Below are 27,736 nucleotides of genomic sequence, written 5' to 3'. Positions count from 1 at the left end.
CTAGGAAAGGGTGTGCTGGCTGTCAGGAGGCCAACCAGCCCCTAGAGCTCCTCCAAGGGAGATTCTGAAAGGGATCCCTCAAGGCGGCAAAAGCCACAGGTCTGATTTCAGAAGGAGGTGGGTGCAGCGCTGCCTGGGGAAGGCTGGGGTTGGGATAGCAGGGGGTTGCAACTTGTGAGTCAGGATCAAGGGGCACTAGCCAAGCTGGGATGGGGGGAGGGCTGCAGATTGAGGGGCAGAGCTGGAGGTGCAGGGCCAGGACAGTAGGGGATTGCAATTTGCAAGTCAGGATCAAGGGGTGCCAGCAGAACAGGGGGTGCTGGGCTGGGACATTGGGGGACTGCAGGTGGGGGGCATGAGCAGCCTCTGGGGCAGGGCTTGATTAGTGGGAGGGCTGCAAGTTGGGGTTGGGGGCAGGACTGGGGGCACAGGGCTGGAATAGCAGAGGGCGAGGGGAGGGGGGCACTGACCTAGCTGGGGGGGGAGACTTTTCTAGATGGAATCACACACCCCCTCCTTACACTAAAGTGCTGCTGATAAATGGTTTAACACCCCCCCCCCTCCCAGGTGAAAGTCCCCCTGTTCTGGGGTGAGATGGTTCAGCCCAATCCTGCAGCTGCGGCTACGTGGCCAGCAGGCGGCGCCCTGGCGCGGGCATGAGGTAATGTGGAGAGAGAGGGAGGGGGCAGGAGCGAGGGCGCTCGAGACGCGGCGCTCCTGGGAGCTCGCGCTGCTGCGGTGGCTTCTGCTCCACGGCTGCAAACCCCGAGGCCACGCAGGGAAGTTGTTGGGGGAGACGGTGCAATAGGCAGGAGAGAAGCGGCCGGACCGTGCACTGGGGCGTTGCTTCCCGGCGTTGGAAAGGGGGCCTCGCGCTGGGTGACGGCTTGCATTGCCCTGCCTGCGTGCGGGGAAGCCCGGCCACCCGCATTCCTCTCTCAAAGCAGGAGAGCAACAGGGAGGTGGAGCTGCTGCTTGCTCATCCCGTGCAAAGGGGGGAGAAGGGGGGAGGGGAAAAAAACTAGAGCATGAAATTTCGAGAAGGGCTGGTTGCAGAGAGGCGCAGCAGCAGGGGAGCGGGGAGCTGCAAGTGGTGTAACTAAGCCCTCCCCTCAAATAACTCCCCCCCCCCCTCCCCCCAGCTGCTGATCGCCCTCCCGGGCGCCCCATTGCAGAGCAGCGCCCCGGGAGTGCAATGGCTGGGCGCTGCACGGGGCAGCCGGGGGGGCCCGTGGCAGGGAGGGGGAAGTGAAGAGGAGCTGCAGCCCCCCCCCTAAAAAAAAAAAAAGCAGCCCGGAGATTGCAGCCCCCCTCGATTTATTGCAAAGGTCGCGGGCCGATGCGGCGCTGAGCCGGCCGGCGGAGCCATGCTGCTGGCCTCGGCCGTGGTGGTCTGGGAATGGCTGAACGAGCACGGCCGCTGGAGACCCTACAGCCCGGCCGTCAGCCACCACATCGAGGCGGTGATCCGGGCCGGGCCGCGGGCGGGCAGCGTGGTGCTGGGCCAGGCGGACCGGCGGCTGGCGCCCTACCTGCTGGACCTGCACTCCATGCACCAGTTCCGCCAGGACACCGGTGAGTGCGCCGGGCCGGGCCTAACCTGGGTCGCCCTGGGCTGGAGGAGCCCGGCCCGGATTGTCCTGCCCCGTCGCGGGGCGTTCTGCTGCCCTGTAGCGCCCTGGGCCGTATCCGGCTGTATTGCCCGGAGCGAGGGGCACTGGGAGAGCTGCCAGGAGGGGAGGGAGCCCAGGGCTGGGATAGCAGGGACTGGGGGGTTAGGGTTGAGGGGTATGGGCAGAGCTGGGGGGTATTTTAGGGCAGGGATAGTAGGATTGGGGGACAGAGCTGAGGGGAGTTCTGGGCAGGGATAGCAGGGACTGGGGGGTTAGGGTTGAGGGGTATGGGCAGAGCTGGGATAGTAGGATTGGGGAGACTGAGGCTGGGGGACAGAGCTGAGGGGAGTTCTGGGCAGGGATAGCAGGGACTGGGGGGTTAGGGTTGAGGGGTATGGGCAGAGCTGGGATAGTAGGATTGGGGGGACTGAGGCTGGGGAACAGAGCTGAGGGGAGTTCTGGGCTGGGATAGCAGGGACTGGGGGGGTTGGGATTATGGGGTACTGATAGAGCTGGGGGGATTCCTGAAGTATGGCAGGTGGGTTAGTGTCACTTTCAGGCCTTGGGGGCTGGTGTTCCCAGCCCAGCTGCACTTGGTCTCCCTGCGGGGAGACAGTCCCTGTCTGGCAAGGGGAAGGATGGGGGTGCGTGGGTGTCTGAGAACAGGAATATACCCAAGGGCTTGCCTGGGAATCCCTGGGCATCTGTGAGCTCACAGGGAGCTGGGGAATACCTAGTGCATCCCTAAAGGAGCAGTGGGGAAGAGGTTGCAGGTGGGGCAGTTACGCCAGGATGCAGGGTGTGGGGCAGTGTGAGCCTAGCCTGGCACACTTCTGTGGGTGGCCAGTGCACCTGGGGAGGATGTGGTGGAGCCTGGGTCAGAAGGGACTAGAACTGGAAGGGGGGGAGATGGCAGCATGGGGGGAGTTGGGAGCCCAGGATGGGGAATAGCTGGGGGAAGTTGGGGTGCCAGTAGACCCCATCTGGGGTCGGGAGACTCTGGCCAGCAGAGGGGCTCCCTGCTTTGTAATGAAGGGGGGGGTGCTGCCTCTTGGCTGAAGCTGCTGCAAGGAGAGGGTGGTGCAGAATGAGGCTGTTAGCATGTGGGGAGGGCATACGCAGCCCCAGCTGGCGACTGTGGGGCTGAGATGGTCCCCTTCCCAGCTAGCCACTCTGCTTGGTGCAGTGCCGGAGACCTCAGTGGCCCTGGCCATGCGTGGCCGGACATGATGCTGGGGAAGATGGGCACTGTGCCCCCAGCGCTGGGTGTTCCCATGTGGGATCGATTGTGGTCTGTGGCCGCTCCCGCTCTGGGTTCCTCTTCCCTGATGGTGCGACCCTCCCTGTCCCCCAGCCTTCCCACTGGCCCTGCTTGGTCTGGGCCTTCTCTGAAATAACCCACTCAGTGGGCTAGTCGCCATGGAGACCAGGGCAAGTTGTTGGTCCAGGTTCATTGGGGCCAGATTGCCCTGTGGAGACGGGCTAGAATACCCCCCCCCCCCCCCCGCGTGCGCACACACACACACACTCCTCCCCCCCCCCTCCAATGGTATAACAGCCAGGGATCCGTTGTCCCCACCTGACCAGAAAGGTGACAGAGGAGCTGAGAGGGGGGTGATCCCGAGGGGGATGCCTGGGGCTCTGGAGGGTGTGTGACCCAGCATTTCTGGATAGGCGGGCTGGTTTTGCTCTTAGCGTGATGCCCCTCCAGAAGCTACAGGTGCCCAGTGCTGGGGCCCGATGGCGGTTGTGCCTGTCCTTGGATCCATTTTCATTTCCCTTGTGGCTAGGGAGGGGGCCGCAGCCCTCCCGGTGAACCGCCCCAGAGAGTTACACCCACCCCAGTCTCAGCTCTGAGATCTCCCCCCCCCCCGTGATGGGGGAGGGGCTCGCCATTTTTGTACAGGCCTGAGATTTGCAGCTTCTATGAAACAGGGAGTCGGTCTCCAATGGAGGGGGCCCTATGTACACGGTGCTCCCAGTGGGGACCCCCAGTTTCCTGAGGAAGCTGAGAGGACGGTGGGGAGAAATGGTGAGACAGGCTCTGATGAGGGGTGGGGTGGTTAGCCCCCTTCTCCCCCCAGCCCTGCTCCTGGGCTGAATGGGCAATTGTTCTGCCTCTGGCTGGCTTGCTCTGTGAATGTTGTTGTTTTGGGTCATTAAGGGGCTCTGATGTGGGGGGGGTCACGACCCCAGCTGGGCCTTGAATAGCTATTGTCCCTTTTCTTCCCTTCTTGAATGGGAAGCCAGCCGCTTGGCTCTGGGGAGGGGAGGGGAGGGCGGGTACTTTCCCACAGGAGTGCTGCAAGGCGCTGGACCAGCCAGATGCTGAATGCCAGCACTGGCTCCGTCCCCGTCTCATCTGGGATTATAATAAATTACGGAGCTGGGGGTTGTACCTCACTTTCTGCCATTCGGAGCCTGGTTTCTCTTCCCCACACAGAGCCCCCTCAGCAAACCTCCTTTGTCCCCCACGCATCTCATTGGGTGGCCTTTCCCCGTGGGGGAGAGTTGAGCTTAATTTTTTTTACTGAAAACTCAAGAGTAATTGGCTGAGGAATTCTGTCACGATGGGATTTTGCTATCAGGTGAGAGCAGTGGAACTCCCCTCCTCCGCCTCGTTAATGTGCACAATTAATAATCCTAGCATGACCTCTCCTGGAGATTAATAAAGTGCTGGAGCTGACAAAATGTGGGGAGGGCTATACCCCCCCCCAAATCACAGCACTTTAACTGTAAACCAGTGCTTGTACTGTGATAGCTGTTCCATTTGAGAAGAGGCAAAAGCTATACCGATATGTATAAACCATGCAAGGGTTTGTACTGGTTTAAACGTGTAGCTAGAATAACTACAGTGGTATCAAAGTGGTGTGTGGACCAGCCCTGAGACATCTGTGTGCTTTACAGCACGCTTATGTGCGTGTTATGAAGTTCGGTAGGTAATTCAACTCCAGTTGTCAGAATAAACAGTCCGGTTTTATCCTTTCTTTGCTCACATACTGAGATGCAGAATTCAGTCTTTTCTTATATTCCACTACAGCAATGTCTAAGCGCTTCACAATCTCTAATATTTATCCGCGCACACTCATGTATCTCTCCTCTTTGCTGATGCAAAGCTGAGGCCCATGGAGACTAATGGACATGCCCAAGAACACACGGGCAATCAGTGCCATAGCAGGGAATTGATCTTGGTCATCCTAAATCCCAGGTTAAATCCTAACCACTTGGCTGTCTTTCCAGAATAGGATTTCTAATGAGCATCTGCCATTAGTACTGATGGGTGAGGGTCCACGCTGGGTTGTTTGATGTGGTTGGTTTTTTGTTGTTGTTGTTTTTTGGCGTGTTTTTGAGTGTCTAGAAACTTTTATGTTGTGGAATGCTATATCTCACAAAGAGCTAGGTCTGGAACACTCCCCTTCTCCCCCCCTGCCCCTCCATTGTTGGGCACAATAGTCACTGGACACGGTGCAGCCCTTAGGGGTAAAGGTTAGCTTTTTCATGAGCCGTTTGATCCTGCCATGTCGAAGTCAATGGGAATTGTGCTGCTGACCTTGGTAGCAGCAGGACTGGGCCCAAGAGGGGAAACACAATGGAGTTATTTATGTGCTGTGGAAATGTCTCTCCCTGAGATTTCATGCTATCAGAATAAGCCCAGTAGGGCTTTAAAACTTGGCGCTGTCAGAGTTTGTGATATCCATCAAGCTGGGACGGAGATGGTCCAGACAGCTCCCATAAAGTATTGGATCTGCACAGTGTCATCTTGTATTCCGTTGCCTGTTGTGGTCTGGTTTTGCAGGTCTGTTGTCGCAGGTCTGCGGTCTCTTTTGTTGCCAGTAACCCACTTTTTTAAGGGCTGTCAAACAATTTAAAAAAAAAATTGCACTGGTAAACAATAACAGGGCAGCCGCATCTTCCAAAAAAAGTAAACAAGCGTGTTTCTCTGAGGGTCCATCTACACAGCAGAGCAAAACTCGACTTAAGTTACACCACTTCAGCTACATTCATTGTGTAGCTGAAGTCAAAGTCGCTTAATTCGGCTTTTGGCGCTGTCTACCTTGCAGGAAGTCGAAGGAAGAACGCTCTTCCTTCGACTTCCCTTCCCCTCGTGAAATGAGGGTTACAGGAGCCGGTGTGTAAACCCCTCCAGCGCGACATTATTTTGAAATAACGGCTTGGAGTGTAGCCGCGCACTATAACACTGCTGTGTAGACGTACCCTAAAGCAGTGGTTCCCAACTGCCGGGTCACAGCCCACTGCCGGGTCACGGACTTCGGGCTGCGGCGGCCTCTCCCAGCAGCCATAGCAGGAGGAGAGGCGTGGGGCAGCGTACCCCAGCCCTGGCCCCCAGAGTCGCAGCAATGTGGGCAGCAGAGCAGGGCTAGGTGAGGGGGTGGGGCAGGCACTGGGGGGCTTCAAGGGCAGGGCTAGTGCTGGGGGGCTCGGGATGGGGCTAATATTGGGGGCTGGCACTGGGGGAGGCTCTGGGAGGGTGGGTGCAGTGGGGATCTGGAAACAGGAAGCTGGTACTGGGGGGTCTGGTGGTGAGGAGCTGCAGGCGGCTGGCAGTGGGGTGGGCTTAGGGCAGGAGGCTGGCACGGGGGTTGGATACAGGGGACTCGGGTCAGTGGTTGGCACTGGGGAAGTGGCAGGGGGCTCTAGTGGTTCCGGCTGGCACTGGGGGCTCTGAGGACTGGGCTTTTGGTGGACCGGTAATGTTTTATTTGCATGTTCATTTGCATAATGAATATGCAAATAATATGTTACTGGGCCACCAAAAGTTTGCGAATGGGTTTGCCAGTCCCTGATATAAAAAAGGTTGGGAACCGCTGCCCTACGTGATTGCCTGAACAAGAAATAGGACTGAGTGGACTTGTAGGCTCTTGAATTGTTTTGATTTTTTTGAGGACAGTTATATAACCAACAAAAATCTACATTGGTGCTTTCATGGTAAAAAAGATTGCACTACGCTATTTGTGTGAGTTGACTTGAAAAATACCATTTTTGGTTTGTCACTTTTACAGTGCCAATATTTGTAATGAGCACTGTACACTTTGTATTCCGTTGTAACTGAAATCAACAGATTTGAAAATGTAGAAAAATATCTAAAAATATTTAACACATTTCATTTGATAGTCTATTTTTAACAGAGAGATTAAAACGGCAATTAATCACATGACTTAGCAGCGCTTAATCAACACTTTCATTTTTTTTGGTATGAGTGGTGTGAAATGTTTCCTTTAAACGCTAAGGAAATTCCCTTGTGCACAATTGTGTAGTAGCTGTAACTGGGGGTTGGGTTATTAAAATAGGAAGAGAAATTTTGTGGGAATTTTAACATAATGTCTGAATTTCAGACAGCTCATAAATGAGGCTTCACAAACTAGCTGGCCTCTGTGCTTTAACCAAAGCCTGTCCTATACCCGTCCCCAGCTCTTACACCCCCCACACTTCATGCACGTTCTTTATTGGCACTGCAAATCTTGAATTATCAAAAATACACAGTACAGCATGGCACTGGGATTAAACTAGTTGGGGGGGGGTGTCAGAGCCCACTTCTGGGGGGGGTGTACCCACAAACCTGGAGCCCTGAACCTTTTAGGACTCCCCCAAGACTGCAGCCACATTAATTTTGGGCTCTGGATCATGGTAGGGATACTAGCAGCTACTTTAATTTGGATACACTTCTCTTTCTCCAGCAGTTCACACAGAGGCTCCTTCCATTCAGCCACCTGTCCACAGAGTGCATCTCTGTCCTTACCCCTCCAATGCTGCTGCTCTGGATACATGTGGCTTGACTCTGCTGCAAAATGTAACCACTCCTGCCTGCAGGCTGCTTAACTGGGCTGGGGCAGAGAGTGCTGTTGACAGTCAAGCTGCATTCAAATCCGATTCAACCAACGTTGTTGCTGCAAACAGTATTTGGAGATGTTTTATGTTTGAGAAAAGTAAAACCAAGAGTACAGGAAGATCAGACTGCACTTTCTACCCTGTTGATTGCGATATGCCTTGTATCTGTAACCGCCGCAGCAGCAGTGGGGTCAGAGTTAAGGCTGTTTGTGGAACCATGAGTGTAAACTTCCTGACTTTGGCAGAGTTTATGGGCTACCAATAATGATTTTTTTAAAGGCCTCGGCTCCAGTTGGGCCCCATGGTGGTGTGTGCTGCAGAAGCTCTCAGCTTGCCTGCACTTCTGTGTTCCATCCGTCTAATTTAAATCGGTTTAGTCCAACGAGGACTACATTTGAGTGGACTCGTGCACCAGCTTAGCACTGACTATATCTGATTAGTTTGCGAATCTGAGGGAGAAACGTTGCTACTAGCTGGATGAAGACTTGGTGTACACTTAAAATATTTGCAGGCCTGTTAGTGAGCAGTGTGTGCGTTTGGGAAAGGGGAGTTGCACCTTGGATCAACAGAACTGTGCTGGTAAAAGCCCCAATGTAGATTGTTACACTGGCAAAAAAAAGTCTTTTTTGCTGTGTGTGGTTTGTGTTTTGTTGTTTGTTTTTAGTTGGCTTTTTGCTTGCTTGCTTGCTTTGCTCAAAGCACAGGTGTAAACTACACCTGCAGACCCTTTCCTTTCGACCAGTGAGGATAACAAACCATTGAAACAGTTGAGCAAGACGCAGGAGGGATTCTCCAACACTGGTCCATTTTTTAAATGGAGATGGGATGTGTTTATTAAAAGTTCTGCTCTGGGAATTGTTTCCGGGCAGGTCTCTGGCCTGTGAGACAGGAGGTCAGACGAGATGATTGCAGCAGGTCCCGTCTGGCCTTGGCGTGTGTGAATCTAGCGTGGATGAGGCCTGACAGACAAGAGGCCCCATGCGCCGTTGTGCTGATCAGTAAAGTGGTGTCAATTCAGCCCTTTTCCTTAAGCTGATGTGACTTTATCTAGCTCCTTGATCTTAGCTCTGCATTGCTCTCACCCCTTGGCGCACACGGTGTGAGAAATGCGACCATACGTGTCCCAGTTCTTACGGGTGGATTATAGCTCTGATTGCACTGAACTTCACCCCACACACTGGTTAGCTCTAAAAGCTCTGCATTGCTTCAAGCAGGGAAGCATTTGGCTCTAGAACTGCCACCCCTGGTTCCTTGAGAAGATGCCATGAGGACCATCACCCAGTACGCCAGGCACACAGGAAATGGGTTTAAATTTCCCGGGGTTTGCGAGTGGGAAGGGAGCATCTCTACCTGTAAACCTTACATGTCTGAAGGGCAGCCAAGTTCAAGTTGATGTCTAGAGTGGCTAAACAGGGCATTGTGGGATACATGCCGGAGCCCCACACGCTCGCCTGGTACGTACTGCGTGATTGTCGAGGGCGTACTGGCAAAAGTCCCTTGCGGAGGTGAACATCTGTCATGAAAAACGGCCGCGTGTCGCGACATTTGCCGCGTTGGAATGAGGGTGCTCAGAAGTTTGTGTCGTCCAAAGGCAGGTTTTTCTTGACAGAATGTGCCAGAGGAGACAGAGGCTTTGTTTGTAGTGCAAGTAACAGTCTTTGCCCGTAAGAGCTAAAGCCCAGTTCTAGATGGTGCTTGGTCCTGCCGTGAGGGCAGGGGACTGGACTTGATGTCCTCTCGAGGTCCCTTCTGTTCCAGTGCTCTGAGTCTATGAAAGGTATTTAGCTGCTTCGTTCCCATCGATTTCTACTGCAGACTAAGTGTCTGGCGTCTTGCTTAGGGTTGGGTGTGTCTGGTATCCGCCGGTTTGTACGTTCCATCCCATGGAGGCTGTGGGTGCCCAGTTTGTACCCCTGCCCCGTCCCATGGAGGCTCATGAGGAGTGTTTGGAGGCGGGGAGGTGTTGTACGTAGCCTGGTCTGCACAGACTTACCATCTCTGTTTCTCCAGGCACCATCCGCCCGGTGCGGCGCAGTTACTATGACCCTTCCTCGGCGCCGGGCCAGGGCGTGGTGTGGGAGTGGGAGAACGACAGTGGCTCGTGGACGCCCTACGACATGGAGGTGGGGATCACCATCCAGCACGCCTACGAGAAGCAGCACCCCTGGATCGACCTCACCTCCATCGGCTTCTGCTACGTCATCGACTTCAGCACCATGGGCCAGATCAACCGGCAGACCCAGCGCAAGCGCCGTATCCGCCGCCGTCTCGACCTGGTCTACCCGCTGGTCACCGGCACCCTGCCCAAGTCCCAGTCGTGGCCGGCCAGCCCGGGCGTGGCCAGCTCCCCGCCTGCCCCGCCCTGCACCTGCCCCCAGTGCCTTCTGGTCATGAGCGTCAAGGCAGCAGTGGCGGCAGGGGCCAACAGTGGGACCACCGCCACGCCCCAGCCGCAGCAGCAGCGTAAAGCCTCCGCCCCATCTGGCGGCCCCAAGCCTCCCATCCCAGCGCCTGGGCTCAAGCCCCCAGATGGCACGGCCACCACACGCGGTTCGCTGAAGACCCTGGCCTCCCAAGTGAGCCGGAGGCAGGCAGCCAGCACACCGGCCCTGAGCTCGGCCACTAGCCCGCCAGCCGCCAACGGGAAGGTCACGCGCGCCAGCCTCGGCACCCTCAACCGCACCCACCTGCAGCGCCTGGCCATCGCCCAGTCCCGCGTGCTGATCGCCTCCGGGTGAGTGAGCGCACGAGCGATTCTTAATGAATCTGGGGAGGGAGGGGAGCTTGGGTCCCCGGGGGCCCACCAGTGTTCCCTGTAAGCTGAGTGCTTGGGCGGCCATCCAGGATTAAAGTTCCGCCCAGCTGATTAGCAAAGCACCCAAAGCTGGCAGCATGTGGTGCACATCTGTGGTGCACGGAACAATGTTTATTCTGCACATATATGGAGGGGGAAAAATGACTGGAACACTGGTACCCACGTCACGCAGTGCCAGGTGCTAAGCATCCTCGTTAGCCAAGGATCAGTCAAGTAGGCTACGGAGCCAAACTCCCTGTCAGCAGGACTGAGGGGAGGGACTTGCCCTGAAGTAACCTACCTTGCACCCATTCTGGGGACAGGCTCAAAGGGCGTCCTAGCCAATCCTTTCAGCTGGGTTCAATTAACAGCCACTGAAACAAGAGGTTGCATCAGAGTTCTGCTGTTTGCTTTCCACCCTCAGCCTTGTCCCCAGGCCTGCGTGCTGCCACTGTAACACGGGTCCGTCCCTCCCGGCTGGCCATCTGGGACAGTGCATCCGCTGCTTTGATCTCACGCAGTGTCTGGCTTTCGTTTTGGTTTTGCTGCTGTTTTGCATTAAAAGCTTTCGGCAATCTCTGCAGAAGAGGCCAGGCTGTCATGGGATTGGATTGTGGATCAAAATCCTGTGTAGGAGTCGGCAGGCTAATAGCAAGGACCCATGGTCCATTCTCATCACGACAGGAGGTGAACAGACGGGTGTAGTTTCCCTATTAGATCTATGGTGTGTGTTGGATTTATTAGTAGTCTGGAAGGAAGGGTGAGCAGCAAAATGTGCAGAAGACCCAAAGATAGTTTGGTTAGTTAGGACCAGAGAGTGCTCCCAGGAAACTGAGACCCGGACAAGCCAGGGGAAAGGGCAACATAAATGAAAAGTTTCAGAGGGGTACCTGTTAGTCTGTAACTGAAAAAAAGTTTAAAAAACCAGCAAATAGTCCTGCAGCACCTTAGAGACTAACAAGAAATATAGATGGTACCATGAGCTTTCGTGGGCACAGCCTACTACTTTCTAATGAAATGGGTTGCGCCCACGAAAGCTCATGGTACCATCTACATTTCTTGTTAGTCTCTAAGGTGCTGCAGGACCATTTGCAGGGTTGTAAAAGTTTTTTCATGATAAATGAATTTCAGTGTGCATTAAGTTGCTTTTATTGACACGGGGCGGGGGGGGGGGAGAATATATAAACCACTCCTGCTGATGCAGTAGCCTTGACTGCATCAGCTCAGGAATAGGTTGACATTGTAGCTAGCTCAGTGGAGACCTGTGCAGCTGTGGGCAGAGAAGCACACGAGGTGCTAGGAGGCATAGGGAATGGGATGGAGAATAACACAATACCTTGGTCAGTGGAGATGACCTTAGATGCCAGGACAGCACAGATCACCCCTTCTCCGGAGCAATGCTGTAAGCTTGAAGGAGTTCGGAGAAGGGTGGTGAGACTGGCTAGGGTCTGGAAAAACTCTCCTTTGAAGAGAGATTGGAAAAGATTGGGATTGTTACCTTAAAGAGGAGATGGGTGAGAGGGCGTGTGATGGAAATCTGTAAAATTCCGATTAGTCTAGAGACAAGTTGCAGTTCTCACTGTCTCATAACCGAAGAACAAGGGAGAGTCAGTGAAATGGAGGGGAGGGAGGGAATTAAAAAATAATGGCAGGAAATACTTTTTCCATTCACGTTGCCATTAGCCGGCGGAACTCCCTGCCACAGGATGTTGTGGAGGCCAGTGACCTAGCAGGGTTCAAAAAGGGACTGGACATTTCCACTGTTAGCTCTGGATATTCTTGCTATAACAGTCAGTGCTAACAAAGGTAGCAGGGCTATTAAACCTGCCGCTCCGCTGCAGGGGTTAGGTCAGTCGTCAGTAGAGACCAGGGTAAGATCTGGTGCCAACCGCTGTTGGAGACAGGAGACTGGGCTAGGTGGACCTGGGTCTGATCCAGGTTGGTAGGTCCCTTGTGAAGGAGTCCCTGCCTAGGGGTCAGGGTGCATTTGCACCACGTCAGTCACAGCGTCCAGCCCTTCAGACCTGGGAGTTCCATTAATGACCGGCCTGGGGATTCCACGAGGGAGGTAAATACCCGTCAAAACGGTGAACAGGCTAAATGACCACCGTTGTATCGGTTAACGGTTGGTGGGCAGCCAGGGCTGGGATCATAACCAGGGCTGTGGTCCTGCTGGGTCTGTGGGATAGGTGTGGTGGGAGTCGGCTTACCCGGCTATCCAGTAAGCATTCTGGTACGCCTGCTGCTAACCGGGTAATCGTTTATCTCCCTAGACGCCACGGTGTCTGTATTCTAGCTTCCATCAGCGAAGGAAACACCAAGGTCCAGACCCCAGCTGGTGTAAATCCACTCTCGGCTCCAGGGGAGTCAGTCAGATTCCCCAACTGGGCTGAGCAGCCTGTGACCCCACTGACTTCTGATTTATACCTATTGAGGGTCAGACCCAGAGTCTGTGGGGTGGCTGTTTGTCATCTCCAACTCGGTGTGGCACAGGATGGAGGAGAGGCCCTAGGGAAGAAAGAAAGCCCCCTTGTGACTGTAGCCCCCTCTTCCCGCCATGGCCCCTCTCTTTTCCCCCCTCAGCAAATACCAGAGAGCCCTTTAACCGTAAAATTGGGGAGGCCTGCGATCCCCTTTTGAATCTTAATGAGGCTGTGGGACATTCTTTCACTCAGCCCTGCAGTAGGGTGAGGGGGCCTCTATCAAAAGGCCTATAGAAAATTTTTCATGCTCCTGACGGAGGAGGAAAACATCTCGCCTCCTCCCCAGAAATCCCTTTCTTGGCCATTTAATTAGCGTGGCTCCCTCCTTTGTCTGGCTTTGCCATCGGCCTTCTGTCGCCGTTCGCCCGTGCCTGTGACCCCGCCAGGAAACTTTCCCATGGAAGAGAGCGGGAGGAAAGGGCCGCGGGAACAAAAGGGGCTGTGAATAGTTCAGAGACTCGGGCAGGGTTTCTAAAGATCGAGAGAAAAGAGGAGGGGGGCACGTCTCTAGATTAGAGGATTTTCTGGCTAGGCCTCGGTCTGTCACTACGGCAACTGTTGTCCGTCGAGGAAGGTGCCCGGTTCTGGCTAGCCGTCCTCTGTTGCTGTGGTGCTGCCCCCAGGAATGAAATGGATCCCCCCCCCCCCGCCCTAAACCACGTTAAAAGTCCAGCCGAGGAATGGCACGTTCTGACTCGGCATGGTGCCCCGGTGTCCTGGCATTTGGCCATCCGACCCCTGTCTCACCCGGGGACTGTCTCTTCCGCAGCCCCACACGACCGTTCGTCCCTTCCAGGGCCGCCGAATGGGGCACAGGCACCCCAGTGCAAAATACTAGCACCCCCATCTCTTCCCCGGCCCCCAACCCTGCGTAGCCCTCCAGAGGCATAAGTATTGATAAAGTGGACAAAGTAAGAATGGATGAGACAGACACTAGTAAGAAGCTGGGTGTGGGGGGGGGGGACACCCACTGAGGGCTTTGCTCTCCCCCCCGCCCCATCAAGGAGAGGTCCATGCCTAGCCAGCGGGCTGCGATGGCCCCAAATATGCAATCGCGTGGGCTCAGCATGGTTGGCAGAAAACAGCAGACCCCAAAATGGGATGTATAGTGCCGCCTCTGCCTCCCGGGCTCTACCAGCCCTAGAAACGAGCTCTCGGAGGAGCAGTTGATGGGCGTATAAAAATCCCATTGTCCTAATTACTGTTGTACTCCTGAGGCGTCAGTCCTTGCTCGGCTGCCGCCGCCACGGCCAGCCCCAGTAAACAGGGCTGTGCGCCCTCTGGGCGTACCTAGAGCTTTCCGCTGCTGTCAGAAGCAGGTGGGTAGGGGGAGCAGTGACCGGTGGGGTCTTTTAGGCCAGGCACACAGGTTAGAAATACGCTGGAAGGTCAGGGCATTTGTCAGCAACTCCTTGGGGCAAAGCCTTCTGGGAAAGAGATCTCCTTCCCGTTCCTTTTGGCCTGTTGTTGTTTCTGGTGGCTATAGTTCCCTGTCAGCAGAGCGCCCACAGCCAGCACCATGTGTTCTTACTAGTGGTGCACATGCCTTGGTGCACGTAACAAAATGTATTCCACACATGGATGGAAAAAAGATTAGAGGGAACATTGCTGGTGGCTGTATTTCCAGATCATGTAACAAGTGTCTCCTGCACCCATCCTCACCCCTCCCGCTCTGTGTTCCCACCTAGGCCCCTGGGTGTATGCCAGCCCCTCCTTGACTGGGTTGTCCCACGGGGTGTGTGAACTGCAGGATGTTAGCCGGAGGTAAAACCTGCTGGTCTGGTTGGGTCAGGGAGGAGCAGCCTGGAGAGAAGATGACAGGTGGCTGGGGCCACCTGGTGGGGGCTGTGTGCAAGGCATCCTGAGACGAGGAACGTGCCCCCCTGTACCCCTGCTGTTCCAGCCCCCTTCTCAAGCTGGGGATCTCGTGTGAACTTGCTACCCAGCTGCATTCGCTCCCTGGTGTGCCGAGCCCCTTGTGCAGAGCCGTTCTGGCCAGCGGTTGCTGGATCGCTCAGCTTGCCTCAGCCCTGGATTGTCTTCCCCTTCCTTTGGGGTCCATTGACGTTTCTGCGCCCTCTCTGTTTTGGGGGCTCCTCTAGCTCCCTGCACTCTAGCTAGGAATCTGGGGCTAGGGTATGGTGGTGCCTTGGACTTGGTGGGTCCATGCATTGGGTTAATCAGTGGGGCAGGGCCTGGCCCCACCCTGAATTCTGACCTTCCTCCTCCCTTTCCCTCAGGGTCCCTACTGTCCCGGTGAAGAACCTCAACGGCTCGAGCCCCGTCAACCCCGCACTGGCAGGTGAGGGAGCCGACCGGTGGGCCAGCCTAGCATGACTGAGCAATAATCCCATGGGGCGGGGAGGGGGGAGACCTCTGGGGCTGGTGTAGGGAAGGGCTGTGGCAGCACCTGTCGTAGGAGAATGGGGAGGCTTCTGGAGGAGCCTGTCTCCCAAGGAATGGGGACAGAGTGAGATATTGGCCCCTCTTCTGTAAGGGATCTTGGGGGAGGTCCCTGTTATAGGTGGGGGTGGAAGGCAGGACGGGGGTTCACATTGCTTCACATGGCGGCAGGGGAGGGGATTCGTAGGCAGTGGTTTAGGGACAGGTAAGATTGGGGTGTCCCTTCTGTAAGGGTGGTGAGTTGGGGGCACAGCTGGCTTTTATGGGGGATCCAGAGCTGGGACAAGGGATTCACAGGCTGAGTGTGGGTCTGTTACAGGCGGAGGGGGGCTTGTGACGGCTGGCCAGCAGGGTTTGTGGGGAGCGGTGCCTGGCTTTCCTCAGAGCTCACTTTTCAGCGCCGTTCCCCATCTCTCCACCAGGGATCACAGGGATCCTCATGAGTGCGGCGGGGCTGCCTGTGTGCCTCACCCGCCCCCCCAAGCTGGTGCTGCACCCTCCGCCTGTCAGCAAGAGCGAGATCAAATCCATCCCGGGCGTGGCCAACACCTGCCGCAAGACCACTAAAAAGCAGGCCAAGAAAGGTGAGCACAAGGCCTTACCACGCCCCTCTGGACATGCTGTGTCCTCCCTGCGGGCTGCTAGGGGAGCCCCTCACAATCCCCTTGTCCTGCCAGTCTCCTCTGTGGGGGAAGCCCCTTCCCATTTGGTGCCCCAGCTTCACCTCCTCACTTCCCTTCCCCGTGGTGCCTCGTATCTCCCCAGGCACCTGCAGGGCAGGGTAACTCTTGCTGGTCTCTTCCTCCCTGCCCCAGGTAAAACCCCTGAGGAAGTGCTGAAGAAATACTTGCAGAAGGTGCGTCATCCTCCGGACGAGGTGAGAACCAGGGTGCGGTAGGGTGGGTCTGTCTGTGTCTGTCTTGGGCCAGGTCTTTGCTGCCGGAAACTGTATTTCTGCAGCGCGTTAGGTTGCACAATCTTGGAGGAGACATGGTGCAGGTAGATCGGACCTGGGTGCAGCTGCCCCAGGTCAGCGGTCTACTGCGCACCCCCATCCCTTCCACCTGGGTGCCCTCCACTAGCTACAGTGAGGTCAGAGCCATGTCGTCACCAGGATCGCACAGTGATTACTGTGCTGTGCAAACACCCCCTTTCGGGGGACTGGCGAGGAGCGGTTGCTCGTGCTGTCTGGGCGGGTGTCTGCACATGGTGGGGTTGCATGTGGGGTGTTGCGAAGCTGCTTCTGGCTGTCCACGTATCTTTGGGAAGGGCTGGCAAATGGCACTCGGGCCGATGCCACTGGTGCTCGCATCTGCTTGACCTTCTGCACAGCAGGATCAGCTCTGGCTTCTCCATGCTGAGGAGCCCTGACCCTGGCCTGGTGGCAGGGCTGTGATCCTTGGTTAGCCTTGCTTCCCAGGCCCCACTGAACCTGCCACCGGGGGGCGCGGGCGGCAGCCGTTCCTGCCTGGTGGGACCGGGGCAGAGGCATGACTCCACCCTCTACACCTTGGCTCGTTCCCGTTGGCCTGCTGGGGTCTGACTCTTACCTTCTCCCCAAGGACTGCACCATCTGCATGGAGCGCCTCTCCACCCCGTCTGGCTACAAGGGGCCCCAGCCAGCCATCAAGCCCGACCTAGTGGGGAAGCTGTCCAAGTGCGGCCACGTCTACCACCTCCACTGCCTGGTCGCCATGTACAACAACGGCAACAAGGTGCATGGAGTCGGGGGTGTGCTCGGCCAGCTGCCACGAGGGGCCCTGGCAAGATCTAGGCCTGGTGTAGATCGTTCCCTGGCGTGGGGCGCTGAGCCAGTCATTCCGCTGGCCTGGGGCTGAACCCTCCTCTTGATGGGCTGTAAGATCCCAGCGTTCTCTCCGCCCTTTCTCCTGCTGTCTCCTATTGGCTCTGTGGGACGCAGAGGGGCTTTGCGTCCTCACTGCAGCGAGCAGCCTCCCCGGATGCTTGGCTGTCCCTGTAAACATCAGCGAGTCAAGTTGAAACCATTCTCCGATTGGCTCTTCCTCATGTCAGGCTGTCCCTGCTCCAGAAGGCCCCTCTCCCATTGCAGACGGGTCCTCTCTGTCTTTCTAAAAACAATCCGTGCAGCTGAGCGTTAATCAGTGCACGTTGGAAAGACGGTGCAGTTAATATATGCTAGGGAAAGTTGAAGTTTCTCCGATGGAAAAAGGGCTCTTCCAACCAAACACACACTCGTTTTGTTTGGAATTTTCTGAGGAACCCAACACTTTTGCTTTGTTTCGCTTTTCGGTTTTGAGGTCCCCCCCCCCCCCCCCCCCGATAAAAAGTACGGGAAAGGCATGAGAGGAGATCATGAAATTTAAACTGAAACTTTTCTGACTTCCTTTAAATAGGGGCAGGGAGGAGGGGCAAAATTGCTTTGTCAAAAAAAACTGAGACGATTTTTAGAAGAAGCAAAGACCATTTCATTTTAGGAGGGGTGTATTTTTTTTTTTCTTTCATATTATTTCCCAGTCATGGTGTGCGGGGAAGTCTGTCTGTTGAGTTGCGGGGTGTGTTGGGTGGTTGGAGGAATGTCAGTCTGCCAACAGTACAAGTGGAGGGGGGAGGGGAAGCTCTCTTCATCTGATTTGATTTCCTTCTCTCCTTTTTTCCTTCCTTGCTGTCAGGACGGGAGCTTGCAGTGCCCGACCTGCAAAACCATCTATGGGGTGAAGACTGGGACCCAGCCCCCCGGGAAGATGGAATATCACCTCATCCCCCACTCGCTGCCTGGGCACCCAGACTGTAAAACCATTCGGATCATCTACAACATCCCACCAGGAGTCCAGGTGTGACCCTAGCGCTGTGGGAGGCAAAGGCGTGTGTGACGTTTCCCAGGGTTACCCGGGGTTGGGAGGCATCTCGCTACCACTGGCCATTAGTGTGAGGGACTTGTGCCCGTCAGGGAGCTGACCCCCTGCCTCCACTGGCAACACTGGGCCTTGCTGGTCCCTGTCTCTCACCAGTATAGTGATAGGCACGCTCCAGCCCTCGGAGCATCCACCTGGAGCATCCGGCCTGTGCTCAGTGGGACACAGTTTAGTTTGGCTGCTCCCAGAGAAGCAGTACGACCCAGCCTATAAGTTTCACCTCCCGTCACAGCTCGGTGAAACTCCCAGCACTGAGACAAGGGTGTGATGAAAATAAGCCAAGGTTTATTTAACAAGGCAAAAGAACAGCCATACTGGGTGAGACCAAAGGTCTATCTAACCTTTAGTCCAGTGTCCTGTCTTCCCGGTGCCAGATGCCCCAGAGGAAACTAACAGAACAGGGGCTCAAGTGAAACCTCCCCTGCCACCCATTCCCAGCTTCTGATGAACAGAAGCTAGGGACACCATTCCTGCCCGCCCCGGCTAACAGCCATGGATGGAGCTATCTTCCATGAATGTATGTAGTTCTTGAATCCTGTTGTTGTCCTGGCCTTCTCCGCATCCACTGGAAAGGAGTTCCACAGGTTGACTGGTTGTGTAAAACAAGAGTACTTCCTTTTGTTGTGGTTTTTTTTTTTTTTTAAATCTACTGCCTATTAATTTCATTTGGTGACTCCCTAGTTCTTGAGTTGTGGGAAGAGGTAAATGATTTCTTGTTCTCTCCCCAGTCATGATTTTATAGACCTCTAACATATTCCTCCCCCCATAGTCGTCTCTTTTTTCCAAGCTGAAAAGTCCCAGCCTTATTAAACTCTCCTCATGTGGCAGCTGTTCCATGCCCTTACTCATATTTGTTGCCTCTTTCTGTTCCAGTTCCCATATAGGCACAGAGATTCAAACGATAGCAAGTAGGAATTTTTGGAGACGAGAGGTTACATAGAAAGTAAAGTCATAACACAGGTTCACAAGCCTCGGCTCACTCAGCCACCCCTCAAAGCCCTTCCAGTGTTTGTCACCCAAGCCTAGCCATGACTCTTTTTTCCATGAGGTAAGTCATGCTTTGGAAAGAACACAGGGGATACGTCTGCTCCCACAGCTATACCATGACAGTCTGCCCTCAGTGCTTGCAAACAGGATCCCTGCTCAGGGATGATAAATTGTGCGTAACCAGCTAATCGAGTAATCGATGGAATTTCCATCGACTGCTTGATTAGTGGATAAGGGTGGAAACGATAGAGCCGCAGCAGGGTTAGCTCCCAGCGCCGGGAGCTAACCCCGTTGCAGTTCTGCCTTTTACATGTATTAAGAGCCGCCCGGTGTGTAGCCCTGCTGCCGGGGGCTCTGCGATGATTCAAGATTAGACCGACCTTACGCACCTGCTCAAGATCTCAAACGATGCCGTTTCCCTCTGTGCAGGGCCCAGAGCACCCAAACCCCGGGAAAAGCTTCACGGCCCGCGGCTTCCCTCGGCACTGTTACCTCCCGGACAGCGAGAAGGGCCGAAAGGTGAGAGGCGTCCTGGCCCGGGCCAGACTCCCAAACCCAGGACACATGGGCGGGGGGGGTGGGTTCTGCCTCCAGTCGATGGTTTGTTAGGGCAGCGTAGGGTGAGGGGAGCTCTACCCAAGGGAGTGGCTGCCTCGGGCAACGGCGGTAGCCAAAGGAAGAGCCAGGCACCCCTCATGTCCCAAATGGGAAGTGTTCTCCAGACCCCCTGAGGAGTGGGTTGAGAGGCGGGGCTGTCGGAGGGCAGGCTGCAGCCTCCTTGCTGAAGGTACCGGTGAGGGAGTGCAGTCAGAGATACAGGACTGCTGCTGGTCTAGTCTGGGTGTCTTTGGATGATGATGGGGATTCCAAGAGGAGCTGACAAGATTGCTGGGCCCCAGGCAATGGGGAGGAGGGATGGGAAGAGAACACAAGTGGAAGGGGTGGGGCTGGAGCCATGGGCCCTTTAGAATCGCCAGGCCATGGGACAACTGCCCCCTTTGCTCAGCTCCTGTCAGCGGGCCTGGGGGTTCATGTGGGATCTTCGGCTGACACGGCCTCCTCTTAGGGGTGAGCTTTAGCCATGGGATGCATCAGCTTCATTCATTTGGCCTCCTGCAAAAGGCCTGAGATGGCAGGAGCCTCCCATCTCGGTGGCTCTAATAGCCTCTGAAAAGGCGCCAGGTTTATGCCAAAGTCCCTGTATCCTCACCAGGGAGCAAGGCCTAATTCAGCAGCGCTCTGTGTGTGAGACCACATGCGGCGACCGCTCCAGAACACGCTTTTAAAAAAAACCCAAAATCGAATCATGGTGAGGTTATTGAATTCTGATATGAAAACACGCTGATGATTGTGTTCTGCTGGTCATAACATTGCAGCATTTTGTCTGTCTGAAATTCTTGCTGCCTGGCAGAAGCTGTCCTGGGAGACAGCTGGATGATTTAGTTAAGAAGCTAGGTTGGTCATGCTAGAGAAGAGCATATCAGCTGGGTGATTGGCCATGAAATAGTGAACAGCATTTTAATTTCATCTGCCATCATTAAGTTTCAGAGTTAACACCACACTTAGGGTGATCTGTGCCACTGATGTTTGTTTGGGAGAGGCTATGTGCAGGCTCCTGAGCAGCTTACGTTTTAACTCTTTCCCTCCTGTGCTGCTCCAGGTGCTGAAGCTGCTGCTGGTGGCCTGGGACCGGCGCCTGATTTTTGCCATCGGTACCTCCAGCACCACAGGCGAGTCGGACACGGTGATCTGGAATGAGATCCACCACAAGACGGAGTTCGGCTCTAACCTCACAGGCCACGGCTACCCCGACACCAACTACCTGGACAATGTGCTGGCCGAGCTGGCGGTGCAGGGCATCACGGAGGAGAGCGCGGCCCAGGAGAAGGACTGAGAGTTGGGGGGGAGGGGAGGAGATGGCATTCCATTGTGGTAGGAGCAGAGCTTTGCTATGGGGCGATGCCCCCACACTCGCCTCCTCCCTGCCCCAGTGCCTGCATCCTCCCCCACCTCCTCCTGCCACTGTGCTGCTCCAAGGGGGCCAGTCACCCCACTGAGATGTGTGGCTTGGGGCTAGAGTGGAGAGAGGGGCCCACGGTGCCGCCTCATTGGGCATTTCTGTGGGGCTGGTCAGCCGGCAACGGGGCCACCCCTCACCCACGGTTACATTCATCTCGTTGCACTTGGCTGGGAAGTGGGGGATTGAACCGCTAAACGCTGTGAACATGAACTGCCTCTTCGGGCCCTGCCCAGTGGGGAGCGCCCCATCCCACAAGGCAGCTCCGGGACCACGTGGGAGCCGTGGCACAGGCCTGTGGGAATGCCAAGGATTCAGACCAGTCCGAGTTGTCTTGCCCGGGTAGGAGACTGGTTGTGTGTTGTCATGTCACTGCTGCTTTCATGTCGTGGGCTCCATGTGAGTTGGAAATGTGGTGTGTGCAGGTCTGGTACCCCTTCCTCCCTCATCCCACCTCCACATCTGGTCAGAACCAGGCCTGCTGCCTGCTCAGATCTGAGCCATGGGGAAATGAGAGAAATCCCCTCTCCTTGATACCTTGGGTCAGGACCACAATGAGCTGGGGGCACGTTTCCATCCGGGGCTACAGCAGAATTGGTTCCTTAACGATCCAGTCTGAACAGTAGTGAACGGGCTGGGAATGCTTGGCTGGATGGCTTGTTCTTCTCCTGGTCCCTTTCCCTCCTCCCACTCTTCCCAATCCGGTCCCACCTGGGTCAGCACTAGTTCAGCTGGCTCAGTTTTCTTCTAGCAGGGTGGGGAAGAGCAATCCCTCGCTCCCTGATGCAGCTGCATTGTCCTGGCTCGAAGCCACGTCCGGTGCGCCCTGTTTCAGTAAGCGCAGTTCACTCCGGCCTGCTCCAGATCTGTGTGCTGGTCCCGTATCTATGAAGAAACCACGCCCCATGGCAGTGTCCAGTCAGAACTGGGATGGGAGGGGGGGAGGCGGCAAGGTCTGATTCCCCTGCCTCACCCCTCCCAAAAATGGGTTCATTGAACTGTTTGTATGGGGGAGTTCCCCAGGATACGGCTCTGAATTTATATACCTCATGTTTGGGGGCTTTGTCGTATATATGTATGTATATCTACCACGTCACCCTTGAAGACAGCGTTGGCGCGGGGATGCTGAAGGGAAAATGGTACTTAAGTTAGAACTGGAGGCCAAGTCAGCTGGTGTTCGCTGGTTACCATGACGCAAGCTGGACAGCCATCTTGAAATGATGGCGCCACGTCAGGCTTGGCCACGTTTCAAAATGGCTACTGTGCACCCCTAGGGCAGTGGGAAAAGGCCCGCGCACGGGGCCTCAGTGCCACTCCGGGCTGTTCCAGGGGGGTATGGATCTCGGGAGGAAACAGTCACCTGCTGCCACATTAGAACTTGGGGAAACTTTTCAGCCAAATCATTTTTCAGTGAAAAATGCAGCAATAGAAATGTTTTGTGTCCATTTGCGGTGGCTTGTTTCTGGCAAAAGAAGAAAAGGAATGATTCCACCCCCCCCCCCCCCCCCCACTGTAAACAAGGCTTTTCCCATCAAAATTGCTTGGTGTGTTTTTATTTTTTAAATGTTCAAAACTTGAAACAATCTTTCTTTTTGGTTTGCCAAATTTTTTGGCTTCTAATTTTTTTTTTAAACCACCAGCAAACTGAAAAACTCGTTTAATTACATGACCCTGCTCCGGCCCTTGAAATTCCCTGCTCTGGGTATTAGTTTCCTGTCCTAACCCTGCCCATCCTCAAACATCACAACTGTAGATCTGCTCCCCAGCCCCATATTCCACTTCCTAGCCAGGAAGAGTCTCCCATGTTACCCACTCCTTAGGAGAAGCAACATTCTCTTGGGAACCCCTATTCCACTCATGCCTCCTACCCCTGCTGTGCTGGCAACAAGCGGCCTCCAGTCTGACTTGGCTTCCAGGGTAGGGGAAGAGGGTTGGAAGGGGTCTCCTACAGGTCCCTCTGACTGTTCCTCCCAGGGAGGGGCAGGGTGTTAATTCCCCACCCCCGAGTTGCTTTAGTTTTAATTTCTAACAGTGGTTTTATACTTTCTCCAGAAGGACCCGGGTGGGGTGAGGTGGCCAGGTCGTGGAAAGGGTCACCCCTCTCATTGTGTGTCTTCATGGTGTTGGATGCAGGTGTGCGGTGGCGGCTGGGGGTGGGGCAGTCCTGCTGTATATTGTGTTCTGTTTGTGAACGGTGCACTGTGCCCGTCTCTCTGGTGTGTGGCCATGTGATGGTGCCGCCCGCCGGGGGGGGCTGTATGTGCCAGTTTAATAAATGGAGAGCTCTCCCGCCAGGCTGGGGGGGCGTTTGCTGTCTGCGTCTCTCAGGCCTGTCCGTGTGTCTTTTGTTATCTGTTTGTGGCAAGTGGGTAGGCCAGAACCCCTCCTCTCTAGGGGATTGGGGACGGACGGAGGGACAGTCAACCCAGCGCGTTGTAAGCGCCAAAGATTCTCTCATACCCAACTGACTTCTGCTGGTGAAAGAGAGACTCCCTCGCCTGCCTGGTCTCGCTAATGACCTGGGACCAGCACGGCTGCAACAGCCCCACCGGCAATCTGTGGGTATCAGTGAGCTGAGTTGAAACAGTTCTCTGTATTGGTCTGTCCAGCCGGGTTCTGCCTCCTCCTACGATGACTTCTGAGTTCCCTCTCATTCAAAGCATCTGCCTTTCTCCCCTCCCCATCTGTCTTAATGCCCATTTTGTGCACCCTCAGCCAATCCTCACACCGTGCCCCATACAAAGCTGGGCCTGGTTCAAGTCCAATCTATGCAAAACTCTCTCGCTCTCGGCATCTGCCCTCCTCCCCAATCACATGTTGGATTTCATCAGCCGCAGCACCTTGTCCATATAAATACATTTCTTTCTTGGACCATTTTTTTAATGCATTGTTGCCTATGCAGTGAACGGCAGCTGAAATAAAAGAGAGACGCTGCATCTTTCTCTGGTGTGTTCTCATCCCCGGCCAGAAGTTACGGAGAGAAGTGGCCACCTCTAAATACCGGGCTCTGTTGCTGGAGGCTGCGTGTCCTCAATAGCTTAGAAGCTGGCCCTGAGCACTCAGGGGTGTTGTGGGGGAGGCCTGGGCTCTTTTCAATAGAATATAGGCTACAACCATTTCTATTTTTGTGGATGTCTCTGGGGAGCTTGCTGGAAAACTTCCTGTGGCTGACAGGGCGGCTCCCTCTTGACTTATGATTATTGCACAAGAGGGAGGCTCTGCTAGTGAGGTCTGTCCCATCTGCTAGCACCACCTCCCCTCCCCACCCTTCTGTGGGGTGAATGCTGCCCTGGCTTCCAGCTGGGGGAACTGACACACAGCTGTGGCCAAGCTCTGGCTTCTGCCAGTCTGCTGCTGTATCCCAACCAGTGCTGTGGCAGGCAGCTCTGCCCGGGGGCAGGCTAGGGGCGGTCCTGGGCTGTAGCCTGTGAGGAGGGGGGAGTAGATACGAGCTACCGAGGAGTTCCCTTGCTGAGGGGCATTGAGCCGGTGTGGCTGGGCAGTGGGTTTCAGGGCTTAGAGAGGCAGGACACAGCCTGCGGGGTCCCCAGAGGAGCTGGGGGCTCTATTCTCTCTCCCTCCCCCCTTCCATCCCTCCATGCTGGCTCCTGCCACTGCTGCAGAGGGTGGGTATCTCTGTGGCTACCAGCCAAGGTGGCACTGAGCTGCCTGCTCCCCTCTGGATCCACGACACCCTCTGTTCAGACATCTCTGCTGGCTTAAAACCTGCCCTGCCAGCGAGGCCCACGGAGACTGGCTCCTTACCCCAGGAGATGGGGGGGGGTCTTGTGATTTGGGGGGGCCCCAAAGTGACCCCAAAAGAGCTGGGTGCCAGGATAATCTCATTTCAGTGGGGAGCATTGGTAGGAGATGTGGGGGGAAGGGGGGGTCTCAGTTGGCCGGGGGGGCATTTAGAACTGGCCCCCTCCCACAGCGCTGTACGGGAGCCCCAGCCTGATGTCAACTGACCCCATGTCACCTGTTGCTTGTTCCCCTCCCTCTGCTGGGTCCATCCCACCCCCACATCGGCTCGGGGGGGCTGGCGGGGAGTGACCCCACACCAGCCTCTGCCTCTGGGGGGCAGCCGGGTCCTGTGTGCACAGCTGCAGCTCCAGGGGGCTGGCCGGGGCAGGGTGCCTTGCAGCAGATAGAGCTAATAAAACCAGGGAGGGGGCAATTTGCTATAGCCTTGTGGGAAGGGAGGGTAGCTCATGTGGCAGCGGGGCAGCATGTGGCTGGGGGGGGGGGTAAAATGGGGAGGGGGGCAGAGGGGAGCGCACCGCTCTGCCCAGCGGGAAGCTGGCTGCTGTGCCCAGGGATGGAAGGGGCTTTTCCCAGTAGCAACTGGGGCAGAGGGTTTACCTGCCTGGCTCTTGGGAATGGGGGGGTTAACCTATCTGGCTCTCTGGGTCTGGCTGGCAGCTCTCCCCCAGCTCAGCCGCAGTGCCGTACGCAGCACTGCCCGGAATCAGGCTCTGCCCCTCCTCCACCCTGCGGTACCCCCTGGCCTTGAGCCGCCGGGAGCCGTAGATAGCCAGGGCAATGAGGAAGGCCAGGCCCGTGGTGACTCCTACCGTCACACCGGCCGTCTCCCCGCCCGACAGGCCACCTCCACCGCCCAGCCCCGCCGCCCGGCGCGTCTCAGCCGGCCCCCCCAGCCGCCACAGCTGGGTCTGGGCGTCTTTGACCCAGGAGCGCGCTCCGTCGACGCTGGTCACCAGGACGGTGTCGGTGCCCACCGAGGCAATGGCGGGTGGGCGGGTGTAGGGGGGGAGCCGTGCCGGGGGCAAGGCCCCTCCGGTGAAGATGCCGGACTGGACACAGTAATCCACTTGGCAGCCGTCGCTGATCAGAGCCAGGTGCTGGCTGAATCCCGCCGGGCAGCGCTTCAGGTAGGGGTCATTCACAGTCCCCTGGTGGGCCCCTGCCAGGGGGTTCCCCATCTCGCAGCTAAAGAGCCCCCCAAAGGGCACCGAGTGCCTGAACCCCGTCTCGTAGTCCCTGCTGACGCACAGCTGGAGCTGGTCGAAGAGCTTCAGCTGAAAGAAACTGGAGGGGCAGGACTGGGCGTTGGTCATGGGGTTGACGCTCCGAGAGCTGAAAAGGCCCCCGAAGAGGTACCCCGAGTTCTCGGGGACCTGGCTCCTGGCCATGCACCAGAAGGCGCTGAACTGGACCTTGGACAGCCAGAACACGTCCTTGCAGACTCTCTTGCAGAACAACCCCAGCACGCAGGAGTTTCTGCATTCCAGATGGCTGTACCCTTCCTCCCGCTCCTGGGTGCTCAGCCGCACCGGGATGTAGCCTGCAGGGCAGGAGAAGGCCCCGGTGAGTGGGTTCCTCTGTTCTAGCCCTTGGCAGAGAACCGGGGCGTCCGGGCCCATCAGCGGGGCACACTCCTGGTAGGCGCCCCCGAAAGTGAAGTTGGTCCCGGCCCCCGTGCAGGAGCCGTCGTCGGTGTTGGCGTGGAAGTTGAAGTTGGGCGAGGCGGCGTCGGTGCAGCCGGGGTAGGTGTTGAAGATGTAGTAGCGGCGGGTGGCCAGCTCCACCTGCCGGGCGAGCTTCCTCACCGTGGGGCTGGGGAGCTCCGGCAGGCTGCTGGGCGTGATGAAGAAATGCAAGGGCAAGCCGGAGCGGTCAATCGCCACCAGCTGGTTGGCGGTGCCCTCTTGCCAGGCCTTGAGGGTGATCCCCGGGTAGAAGGGCACCCCGCCGATGCTCTCCACCCGGGAGTTGGTGCGGTTGGCCAGGTACTGCTTGGTGAAGGCATCCTGTGTGCTGAGTGAGCCGCCGATGTTGAAGTCGATGATGCTGTGGAAGGAGGCCCCGGCCGAGGCGGTGATGGCGCTCCGCGTGGACATGCTGTCCTGCACGAAGGCCGATTTGATCTGATCCTCTTGCACCAGGCTGGCCCCAGCGTCCACCGAGGTGACAACGTGGGTGCCGTAGTTCAGCACCAGCATCTCCGCCAGGTAGTCCGCCATGCGGCTCTGGTTGTTCTCCAGGTGCCCAGCGATGGCCACCAGCTGCTGATGGAAGCCTTTGTCCAGGGCTGCCGCGGGGTCGAACTTGGCCGTGTAGACCAGGTTCCGCACCTGGACCCGGGTGGTCACCGCCTGGTCCTTCACCTGGTGGGTCTTCATCTTGTGGAAGTCACTGGAGAACTTGCCGTTGAGCGAGGAGAAGAGGGAGACCTCCCCGTTGACGGAGGCGGCGGTGGCGCTCTGGTAGTCCCTCCAAGACTCGATGAGCTCCGAGTTGATCTCTAGGTTGCTCTGCTTGCGGGGGATGGTGAAGACCTCGTCCGGGATGAGGTAGGACCCGTCCTCAGTGGTTTTGCACTGCGAATAGCCCAGGCTGATCACTCTCCCCATATCCAGGTTCCTGAGATTGTCCCAGCCGCCGCCGGGCAGCACCTCCAGTCCCGAGAGCTTCAGGGCTTTCTTACACTCCTGCAACCCCATCACAGCGGGTGGCCCTGGCGGCTTCTCGGCTCCTTTCACCCAGGCCACCAGGCCCCAGGACAGAAGAGCCCCCAGCAACATCTTCATGGCTGGGGCGCCGCGCGGGAGGTGCAGCCGTCGGCGCGAAAAGGAGGGAGCTGCCGATACGTGCCGGTGGCTTAGCAGCTCCGAGCTCAGCTGTCTGCAAGTTCCTCCTTTCCATGCTCCAATTAACGTTCAGAAAGAGGGAAGTGA

At 56.4% G+C, this 27,736-nt stretch overlaps 2 protein-coding genes across 4 annotated transcripts; one reads left to right on the top strand and one right to left on the bottom strand.

Moving 5' to 3' along the window:
* DTX4 (deltex E3 ubiquitin ligase 4) lies at positions 1-23,360 on the top strand. Of its 3 annotated transcripts, none has more exons than XM_075928972.1 (9): positions 1-117; positions 9,471-10,194; positions 14,978-15,039; positions 15,563-15,724; positions 15,956-16,017; positions 16,703-16,855; positions 17,792-17,953; positions 19,451-19,540; positions 20,682-23,360. In XM_075928972.1, exons 2-9 carry the CDS (start codon positions 9,578-9,580, stop codon positions 20,913-20,915), a joined length of 1,542 nt encoding a protein of 513 aa, XP_075785087.1. In that variant the 5' UTR covers positions 1-117; positions 9,471-9,577; the 3' UTR covers positions 20,916-23,360. The 3 variants fall into 3 exon arrangements, with proteins under 3 accessions (XP_075785087.1, XP_075785086.1, XP_014427903.2); XM_075928971.1 differs by lacking the exon at positions 1-117 and adding an exon at positions 568-661; XM_014572417.3 differs by lacking the exon at positions 1-117 and adding an exon at positions 673-1,575.
* MPEG1 (macrophage expressed 1) lies at positions 22,588-27,736 on the bottom strand. Its single transcript, XM_075928952.1, has one exon. The coding sequence runs from the start codon at positions 27,587-27,589 to the stop codon at positions 25,427-25,429; it is 2,163 nt and encodes a 720-aa protein (XP_075785067.1). The 5' UTR covers positions 27,590-27,736; the 3' UTR covers positions 22,588-25,426.

The sequence above is a fragment of the Pelodiscus sinensis genome, chromosome 4, assembly GCF_049634645.1.
Source record: "Pelodiscus sinensis isolate JC-2024 chromosome 4, ASM4963464v1, whole genome shotgun sequence".
NCBI lineage: Eukaryota > Metazoa > Chordata > Testudines > Trionychidae > Pelodiscus > Pelodiscus sinensis.
The sequence above is the reverse complement of the archived record's forward strand: the minus strand, read 5'-3'. Positions and strand labels throughout refer to the sequence as shown.